The sequence below is a fragment of the Pongo abelii genome, chromosome 10 (genome assembly GCF_028885655.2).
Source record: "Pongo abelii isolate AG06213 chromosome 10, NHGRI_mPonAbe1-v2.0_pri, whole genome shotgun sequence".
Taxonomy (NCBI): Eukaryota; Metazoa; Chordata; class Mammalia; order Primates; family Hominidae; genus Pongo; species Pongo abelii.
The window spans coordinates 89,572,545-89,583,638 of record NC_071995.2 but is presented as its reverse complement, the minus strand read 5'-3'; the positions used below and the strand labels follow the sequence as shown (position 1 = coordinate 89,583,638).

The following is an 11,094-nucleotide window of genomic DNA, read 5'->3' as shown; positions in this document are numbered from 1 at the left end:
ATATTGATTTCAAAAGTGATAGGCAAAGGGATTCAATTCCTCTGAGTCTGTTCATTTGCGTTTTCCTGAAATTATTTGCCCTGCTTATGATTTATGTGATCTTTAGATAAACATGATAGTTGGCTGAGCGCATTGCACTTAATTGTTGCCACAGCCACAGATGTAAAGAGGCTTGTAAGAAAAATGTTCTCACAGTGAGCTTCCTTATTTGAAGCAGGACTCAATTCTTGGTTAAAAGCTATGGTATTTGAGCTAGTTAAACACATATCTCTCTCCCATTCCATAGGGAATGAGCTGGGGTGTCCTTGCTCCCCACGTTCACCTGCACTTCGTTAGAGAGCAGTGTTCACATGCCACACCACAAGATCCCCACAATGACATAACTCCATTCAGAGACTGGCGTGACTGGGCTGGGTCTCCCCACCCCCCTTCAGCTCTTGTATCACTCAGAATCTGGCAGCCAGTTCTGTCCTGACAGAGTTTACAGCATATATTGGTGGATTCTTGTCCATAGTGCATCTGCTTTAAGAATTAACGAAAGCAGTGTCAAGACAGTAAGGTAAGTGCTGTTTTAACTATCGCACTGGGGATGCTAACTGTTTGGGACAGCGTTTTTTGTAACAGGAACAGGAAAAATTCCAGAGCAATTTTGCCAATCGCTATTCAACAGCAAATCCACAGTTCTGAGCATTTAGTTTCACATTTTGTTAATATGTTTTCCATGATTTATAGATTTGAGATTTTATACGGTATATGCTGTATTGCTTGGCAAGGGAAGTTATAAAAAGTTTCAAGGTTAGAATGAGAAAATAGTTAAAGTAGACACAGTGAAAAAATATAGAAATTAATATGTTTGTTATGTATGCTAATTAGTTATATATGTTAGTATTAGACCCTAACAATGGAGCAAAGAAAAGTCATTTTAATCAGCATTCAAAATATCTTTTAATAAGCATATTGTGACAATTTGTTATAATTTACAATAAACATTCTATGTTATAAAACATGAGCTAAAAGATTTAGAAACTCTTATGGATTATTTATTTCTGTTTTGTTAATTTAAAAAATTTGTTTCTTGGATATATGCCTTAAGGAATGAGTTTTTAAAGAAGTTCTGGGAAATGATTTTGTTTTTGAAAACAGCATTTTCTCTATAGCCACAGGTATTTGAAAAAACTGAGGGTAGTACAGTGTGATTTTGCCTCATAGTGGAGTCATTATATGGTTACAAACTCTCATTCAATTCAGCATCCTTGTTTTTACTTTGCCAAAAAACATGGAAGCATTTTTCATTACTATTTAATACTCACATTATAGTTACCATAAATATTTTTGTGTATAGTAAATTTAAAATAGCTTATTAATAAAGCAAGACAAATCTTCACAGTATTTACATTCTATAACTTAAAATAACTCTGGGAATATGTCATCACGTTCTTTTTAGTGCTATGCTATTATTATTATTGCCAAGTTCTGTCAGCAAAATTAAATGCCCCCATTACAATCTTAGAGAGTAATTTACTGAGAATCTGGCTACATGTTAGATTATGTCAGCAATCAAAGTATTTCTAAAAGCTGTTTTATAACGTTCCATCTGATCTGAAATAAAGTGTCTTATAATTTCAAATTAAAACAAATAAAAGACGTTTTCAGTTTCTAACCCCAAAGATCCTGCTTATCCCAAACTAGTTTGATCCAAAAGCTTGTAATCATACTTTCATAGGAAGATATAATATTCTCAGTTATCTATTAGAATGTAGATCTTTCTTCACATTAATGATTCATCTCCCAGGGCTACCAACTTTGCCTCAGCCACAACTGTTCACTCTATAAAAGTCTAACTCTTATATTATAATTTTCCCGTATCTAAATTGCTGCACCTAAGACATTGAAATGTACTTTTTTGAGCCTCACCTTAGAAACATGTTCCTATGAGAAGATAACTGTTACACATTATTTCAAATTCATATTCTCAATTGAATAACTTACTAGATAGTTCTAATACCAGTATTAAATCCAAACTTTAAAAACGTCACACCTCTCTCCCACGACCATTCTGTGAGGCCACTAAAAGCCAGATATGCAAACAACGGCATCTTCGAGTTTGGCATGAAGAAAGTAGAGAACTTGTGAGTAATTGAGAGAGACTATAACTCTAACTGAAAACTTGGAAAATACTATCTTTCACTACCTGTTGAATCTCTTTCCAGAAAGAGAAACCCTCAGAATGTGTGACATTTTCCTGATAAACATTAGTAATTATTAAATATTACTAATATTTTGTTTAGTAAATAGCTAATTTATGAAATATTAGTTTCAGAACACAGTTTTGCAATGTACTTTGAAAAGTGTAGAATGTTAAGCACAACATGAACTAGTAGGCATGCACACCAGCACCAAGAATTCTGTTCTCCTTCCTCAGAACCAACAATAACCAGACACTTTTAAAGGAATGTGCCTTCCATTTCCCTCCCACATACAAGCAAAACCTCAGGTTGCCCATATTCCCGTAAGGATCTTCTTTATGAGTCATTTTAATGATGTCGAATGGTAGGGTAGAGTACACAGTTAAAAACTGTCTTCTCATTCTCGTTTTTTGAGAGATGATCTGAAGCAGTAGTCTAATTCGGTGGTCAATGAACACCACCCAGAAACCTCTTACAGGAAGGCATTTCATTAAGGAAGAGCCTGAAGAGATTGACTGGAACAATTAGGCCTGGCTCTCCCAGAAGGGGGCGCACGTGTACGCAATCTAACCTGAAACCTGCTCACTCCAGTTGTAAACATACACCTTTGTCCTCATACCTAAATAAAAATTTAAAAGACGCCGTTAGATGCACTAAAAATAGCTATAAAATAACAAAATGCACATTTTCTAATGCATTTAATGTTGCAAATTGAATGTCTTTTTCTTGAAAGTATATATTTTTTAAATTAATAAATGTTTCATCTTTATTTAGGATTCAAACCATTTGCCAAAAATGATTCTAAGTGCATTTACTCTCTTCCTGGCATTGATTGGTGGTACCAGTGGCCAGTACTATGATTACGATTTTCCCCTATCAATTTATGGGCAATCATCACCAAACTGTGCACCAGAATGTAACTGCCCTGAAAGTTACCCAAGTGCCATGTACTGTGATGAGCTGAAATTGAAAAGTGTACCAATGGTGCCTCCTGGAATCAAGTATCTTTACCTTAGGAATAACCAGATTGACCATATTGATGAAAAGGCCTTTGAGAATGTAACTGATCTGCAGTGGCTCATTCTAGATCACAACCTTCTAGAAAACTCCAAGATAAAAGGGAGAGTTTTCTCTAAATTGAAACAACTGAAGAAGCTGCATATAAACCACAACAACCTGACAGAGTCTGTGGGCCCACTTCCCAAATCTCTGGAGGATCTGCAGCTTACTCATAACAAGATCACAAAGCTGGGCTCTTTTGAAGGATTGGTAAACCTGACCTTCATCCATCTCCAACACAATCGGCTGAAAGAGGATGCTGTTTCAGCTGCTTTTAAAGGTCTTAAATCACTCGAATACCTTGACTTGAGCTTCAATCAGATAGCCAAACTGCCTTCTGGTCTCCCTGTCTCTCTTCTAACTCTCTACTTAGACAACAATAAGATCAGCAACATCCCTGATGAGTATTTCAAGCGTTTTAATGCATTGCAGTATCTGCGTTTATCTCACAATGAACTGGCTGATAGTGGAATACCTGGAAATTCTTTCAATGTGTCATCCCTGGTTGAGCTGGATCTGTCTTATAACAAGCTTAAAAACATACCAACTGTCAATGAAAACCTTGAAAACTATTACCTGGAGGTCAATCAACTTGAGAGTAAGTAAAAAGCTGTTCCTGTGTTTGATGTGTCCTCAAGTGTTTAAATACCTGAGCTGCACAACACAGGTATTGCATCTGGCTCCATTAAAAAAAGAAAATGTTGGCCGGGCGCGGTGGCTCATACCTGTAATCCCAGCATTTTGGGAGGCCGAAGTGGGCGGATCATCAGGTCAGGAGTTGAGACCAGCCTGGCCAACATGATGAAACCCCATCTCTACTAAAAATACAAAAATTATCCAGGCGTGGTGTCGCACTCCTGTAATCCCAGCTACTCAGCAGGCTGAGCCAGGAGAATTGCTTGAACCTGGGAGACGGAGGTTGCAGTGAGCCGAGATCGTGCCACTGCACTCAAGCCTGGGCGAGACAGCCAGATTCTGTCTTGGAAAAAAAAATGTCAACAAAATATCCCTCTACTTCAAACAAAGAGTAATTCTAGCTCAATCATATATCCAATATCCAGCTTTTCTTTGGTGTATCCAGATAAGGAACAATTAAGTTCACAGAATTTAATATATAAGTCTTCAAACTAAAAATTCCGGGCCAATTCATCGTGCTGTGTTACCTCCTTATATCTATCTCTTATTATTTTCTCCTTTATGGCTTAGATTTGTGTCCTACATTTATTTTTTGAAAAGATCTAGATGAGGGAGGAAGAAATGAGTTCAAAAGTGGCACAGTTGGCAAACTCCATAGCCACAAAGAAGCCCATATAGTCCCTCCCTCCCTCCCTCTCTTTCTTTCTTTGTTTCTCTTTCTTTCCTCCTTTCTTTCTTTTTCTTTCTCTTTCTTTCTTTCTTTTCTTTCTTTCTTTTTCTTTCTTTCTTTCTCTCTTTCTCTTTCTTTCTTTCTTTCTCTCTCTTTCTCTCTCTTTCTGTCTGTCTTTCTTTCTTTCTTTCTTCTTTTTCTTTGACAGGTTCTCACTCTGTCACCCAGACTGGAATGAGGTCCCTTCCTTCCTTCCTTCGTTTCTTTCTTTCCCTCTTTCTTTCTTTCTTTCTTTCTTTCTTCCTTCCTTCCTTCCTTCCTTCCTTCCTTCCTTCCTTCCTTCCTTCCTTCTTTCTTTCTTTCTTTCTTTCTTTCTTTCTTTCTTTCTTTCTTTCTTTCTTTCTTTCTTTCTTTCTCTTTCTTTCTTTCTTTATTTCTTCTTTTTTTTTTGACAGGGTCTCACTCTGTCACCCAGACTGGAGTGAGGTCGTGCAATCTTGGCTCATTGCAACCTCCACCCCCCGCAGGCTCAGGTGATTCTCCCACCTCAGGCCACCACCACCACCAGGCTAATTTTTGTAATTTTAGTAGAGATGGGGTTTCACCGTGTTAACCGGGCTGTTCTTAAACTCCTGACCTCAACTGATCCATCTGCCTTGGCCTCCCAAAGTACTGGGATTACAGGCATGAGCCACCGTGCCTGGCCCCATATAGTCTCATGGTCTTCCCTGATATCAACTACTTGGGACTCACCATGTTACTCTGCTGTCATGATCATCATCTGCTTCTGTTATCTCTGTTGTGGTGTGTGACCATCACAGTGCTCTGGAGGACTGTGAAGAAGATTAAGGAGAAAAAGAAATATGATGGGAGATTCTAACATCTTTTTTTTTTTTTTTTTTAGAAAACAAAATAGTATTACAGAGCTTTTTTTTCTTGGGTACAATCCTGCCCCTCATTTGATATTTCCACTCTTTCTCTTTCCCCTCTCTTTATTTTTCATTTATCTTCCGGATGAAGTTTGACCTGATGCATTTGGACTGTTTATGCACTTATCTGGTCTTCAGGGACATTGTTCAACTTAAGCAGTATAGATTCCAATGGGAAATTGAAATCCACCATTTCCTACCAGGATAACTCTGCCATTAATCTTTGGCAGAGCTTGGTAGAAGAGAAAAACCAGGATTCACAGATAAGGCTTTCTAAATGAAAAAATCAAGCAGGAAACATTGATTCACATATAAAGTAATAATGTCTGCAAAATAATCTATTGAATTTGAACATCTCTACATGATGAAAATTGGTTTTCTGGCCATGCTGAATAAAGTTATTGCTGTCAGAAAATATTACAATATACTTTATGCATATGATATTTGTTAATTCTGCCAGTTTCATATAACCTCTAGTAGGGTTAAATGTTTTCATAAAGAAGACCATGCTCGCCAACTCTGAAGCTCCACATGTTCTTTGTTGTTTCTGAAAAGCAGCCAAGGTAAGGGTTGGTGCTGTTTGACTGTCACACAATACACAGTCAGGCTAACACAGCTAAACCCCTCTTGTTTTTTCCAGTGGAAAATTCACTATGTGGCCACATGTGATTCCTCATTTTAAACATGTGTTGTTAGGAGGAAGAATACTCTCTGACAGACCAAAATGCTAAAGGAATTTACGATGCTTAAGGGATGATGGAATACATTAGATTTGGTGGGTAGAGATTATTCACAAGAGCAGGGCTACTTCTTTCTCCGAAACAAAGAAGGATACAGATGCAGGCACATTTGAAGGTATACATTGTATGAGTAAAGGATGGAAGAGCTGGTATGAAAGATGGGAAGAGAGGTCTATGGGAGAAAGGCCAATGACCTGTCAGTGACAAGCTGAGATAGAAACCACAGTGCCCAGTACATAGTGGTCATTTGAAAGGGTAACATAATAGTTTCCTTTCTTTCTTCCTTATCTTTGTACATTTGGTCAGGTATTCTCATTGTCTTTTTACGTATCACCTCAGTTTAGGTTATTTTGCCAGATAATAATCATCTATATTAACATTTCACATTCACTTAATACAGAAAGTTCCCCTTAATGTTTTTTTCTAATATTAGGGAATATATATATAGCCAAAACAAACTGTTTTCTATTTCAAACTTGCAACTCTAAGCATTAGCCCAATCAGAGATCTTCCTAGTGTAGAGTAATTTGGAAAGACAGCAAAATCAAAAGGATATTAGTCATTATTTAGGACATACTATGTACTAGTATTGTGTGAAGTGCTCTACACACCTTAATTTAATCTTCATGCAACACGGTAAGATAGATGTGTTATTTCTAACAAGATCAGGTAAGTGTTCCAGTGTTGCCCACCTGGGTAAGTGGCAGAGGTAGAATTCCAAGATGGGACTATGCCCATCTACTTTCCATTTTTCCTCACTTTCTCAAATGTTGGCACCATAGAAAAATCCCTGTAGTTAACTGATGAGTTATTTTAAAAAGCATGTGTGTTTGGGGTTCCACTGAAGTCTTTGTTAACTAGAGTTTGAAAATGAAAACAAGATAAAGGACTTGAAAATGTTAATCTAAAATAGACATGGGCAAACATAGTTTCTGCATATACACAGGTCAGCCAATTCAGTAACACTCTTAGTTTCTATTACAAAGTAAGTCAGTGTTTCATTTGTGGCAGCTTTTTGACCATGGACAAAAATAAACAAAGAAACAAACAAAGAAAAAACATGGGTTCAGATGGTGGACATGCCATGATTAGGTTTCTGCCTTAGAATTTTTATGATTGTTATGGTGTGTGATTGCTGGAATGATTTGGTTTTTGTCTTGGAATTTTTATCATGGTCATGGTGTGTGGTTGCTAGAAAATTCTTTATAGATCTTCCAGTTAACACTTCTTATTCTTAGTTGCAAAACCAAAGAGTACTTATATTGAGATTGTTCAGACAACAACAGGATCCATTTATATTTCTTCAGGTTAGACTATTTCAAAAAAGTTGTTAGATAATATGACACACTTATTGAATGCCTTTTTAAAAACAACTTCTAGTAATAAAATAAGTTCTGTTATTTAAAATATTCCACTGAGTATCTTGATCTACCATGATTACTCTTTACTAAATGTTACTGTGCCATTTGGTAGCCTGAAATATGACTTTAATGGTTGCAAATTCAAATACATACTATAATATGACTTTTCTAAATGGGAAGAGGTCCTATTTTATAATATATTAAACATAAATATTTTTTATTGTTTTGAGCCAGTGTACTGAAAAATGATTAATGTTTTATCTTCTTTAATTTTTAGAGTTCGACGTAAAGAGCTTCTGCAAGATCCTGGGGCCATTATCCTACTCCAAGATCAAGCATTTGCGTTTGGATGGCAATCGCATCTCAGAAACCAGTCTTCCACCGGATATGTATGAATGTCTACGTGTTGCTAACGAAATCACTCTTAATTAATATCTGTATCCTGGAACAATATTTTATGATTATGTTTTTCTGTGTGTCAGTTTTCATAGTATCCCTATTTTATTACTGTTTATTACTTCCATGAATTTTAAAATCTGAGGGAAATGTTTTGTAAACATTTATTTTTTTTAAAGAAAAGATGAAAGGCAGGCCTATTTCATCACAAGAACACACACATATACACGAATAGACATCAAACTCAATGCTTTATTTGTAAATTTAGTGTTTTTTTATTTCTACTGTCAAATGATGTGCAAAGCCTTTTACTGGTTGCATGGAAATCAGCCAAGTTTTATAATCCTTAAATCTTCATGTGCCCCAAAGCCTGGATTAAATACATATGGATGTTTACTGTCTTGCACCAAATTATCTTGATACATTCAAATTTGTCTGGTTAAAAAATAGGTGGTAGATTTTGAGGCCAAGAATATTGCAAAATACATGAAGCCTCATGCACTTAAAGAAGTATTTTTAGCATAAGAATTTGCATACTTACCTAGTGAAACTTTTCTAGAATTATTTTTCACTCTAAGTCATGTATGTTTCTCTTTGATTATTTGCATGTTATGTTTAATAAGCTACTAGCAAAATAAAACATAGCAAATGGCATCACTGTGTTTGACTTCTTGTGAAATTTCTATATTTTGTATATAAAATACATAAAACAGTAGATTAGAAATCAAAAGATATCTCTGGCCTGCAATATTTTACTGATGTGAACATAGGATTTTCCACTAAATAATTTGTCTACTTCTGGCATTCACTTACAAAGAGTTCTTAAAAACACCTATAATAGGTACTTAGATTTCACAACTTACTTAGATATTTGTCGTTATTCCCATTCCTGGTGTTTTTACTGATTCGTATACAATGGTATTCTATTAGATAAGAAGCTGCCATGTGATCTCAGCACTCACTCCTTTGTGGTCAAGAAATGGTGGATAACTCGCAGGATTAAAAATGTTGAATGAATATAAAATTTTCTGAAATAGATATTTAAAAAATAATTTTAGCTTGGAGCCAATATGTCTGGATCATAGGTTTTGAGTTTATAATCCAGTAATAACAGCTTTCAGCTTTCTATGAGTATATACAATTTTATACAATGATAAATACTATGCATATAATTTATAAAAATAACTTCTGTTTTACCTAGTTAACAATAAAGCCTATGTTTGGAGCCAAATGTTATGCAGACAAAGGTCTACTCATCCCATACCAGTGTATATATAGTCAAATATGCGTCTAATACAAATAAAATGTATTTCTAAGGCATAAAATGTTTTAACACACAACTTTTAGTGAACTCTATCTTATGGTACAGTGGTCTTTTATCAAAGGATCATCACTGAGACTGAGTTGACTGGCAGATGTGTGCGATGGATATTTCATTACGTACAATGTGTATTTTTGATTTTCATGAGTTTTCTACATTAAGGTAAATTCCTTAGAGTGTGATAGCAGCCTCAGTGTATTTGTTGGTTTAAACTTAAAATCTACTTTTTCTCGATAAAACTATAATGTAGATGAATTGAAAATGAATTTTCTTTTCCCTGTCTACAAAAGTCACTGTCAAGCCTTGGAAACCTATTCTCAAATAGAGGGTAGATAATGTGCCATAAATTCTCTTTTAGAAAGAATGTGATGGAATTAAATGAGCTTTGTCTCTATACTACTTAGAGGAAACATCTTCTCAGCTGACAGTCTGTCTGCATCTTTAAAAGCCTTTGATTTCTCTCTATCCAAAGTCCTATGTTATTCTCATGCCTAAAAAGCAAAACTATGACTTTTAAAACAGCAGTTCCCTTTGTAGTTAATGTTGGTTGACAAAGACCCAGTGAAGCACATAGTGACACTTTGTTGTAGAAGCATCTGGGAAAGGAATATATCCTGTTTAGGAACAACTCCTCTTTTCAGAGGGAAGAATTCATCTTTTCAGGGCTCAGCTGGAGAAGAGAAGATTCCCATTTGCTCCTTCACTCACTGGGCAGCCCTCATGAGGTGCTGAGGGAAGAAAATCTGGCGAAACTTTTATCAGCTTTCTCCTCATCTCTCCATCCCCACCCTATTTAGGGTAGTGTTTTTCAAAATGTTAAGTGTATAACCAGCCTGTAAGGGTGTATTTCTACATCCGGGTTATCAGACATGCCCCAGATATACAGACCTAATGAATTGTACAACAAAGGATTTTGCATTTTTAAAGCGCATCCACAGGTGATTCTTATATCAGTGCTCAGTGTTGCATATTTTTCAAAACACCGACTTAGTGTGATACTATGATTAAGTTACTGAAATCACAAGTAATTAAAAAGCAGAAAAGTACTCTTTTCTAGGGAGGCAGAATAGAAAGTAGCCTGCTTTTCACAGCATATCTATCTATATCTATCTATCATCTGTCTATCTATTTATGAGAATAAATATTATTTTTTTCTATATTCTAACTAATTTAAGCTCTCTAGCCCTCTACTTCTTCATCCATAAGCAAGGAATGCAGATACAGCTTTCATTAAGATAGCATGAGACACTTCTGCCATGAAACTTGCTTGAGAGTGGCTTTATAACACTTCTTACCCGCCTAAGTTCCTTTTCTCTTCAGAGTTGTCCAACTGGTATTCTATCAAGAGCAATGGCTAAGGGTTCACTTTGATGAAATTTTTAAGAAGGTACCCATGGGGAATGTCAACAGCAAGTTGAATTTAAGGCAGGAGGTTCTCTCAACTGTCTCACTAACAATAGTGATCTTGATTTTATTTCCTTTTGGATAAAGTGGATAAAGTCGATAAAGTCCTCCATGGGTGGATTAAAGCAATAATGCATATAAATTCTTTCTTTCCCAAGACTGATGCATTAGAACCTTAACTGTAATCCCTTACTGTGGGAAGAAAACGAAAAAATAAGGAAAGTTCCTTTTTGTTCTCAAGACAAAAATTAGGGCTAACTGGTGCCTTTATGGTGAAGGAGAGCTATAATGTACTCAGACTTTGAGGTTTGTGAGGAATTATCATGCCCTAATAAGTACAAAAAATACTGATGAATAATAGACCACTAAATGAGCAAGAGGAATGTTGATTT

General features: G+C 35.8%; 1 protein-coding gene across 1 annotated transcript; it reads left to right on the top strand.

Moving 5' to 3' along the window:
• Positions 1-468: 468 nt before the first annotated feature.
• Positions 469-8,630, top strand: LUM (lumican). Its single transcript, NM_001131174.2, is given in 3 exon segments — positions 469-559; positions 2,961-3,843; positions 7,859-8,630. Coding segments are annotated over 2 exon segments (1,017 nt in total). The 5' UTR covers positions 469-559; positions 2,961-2,981; the 3' UTR covers positions 8,014-8,630.
• Positions 8,631-11,094: the final 2,464 nt, after the last annotated feature.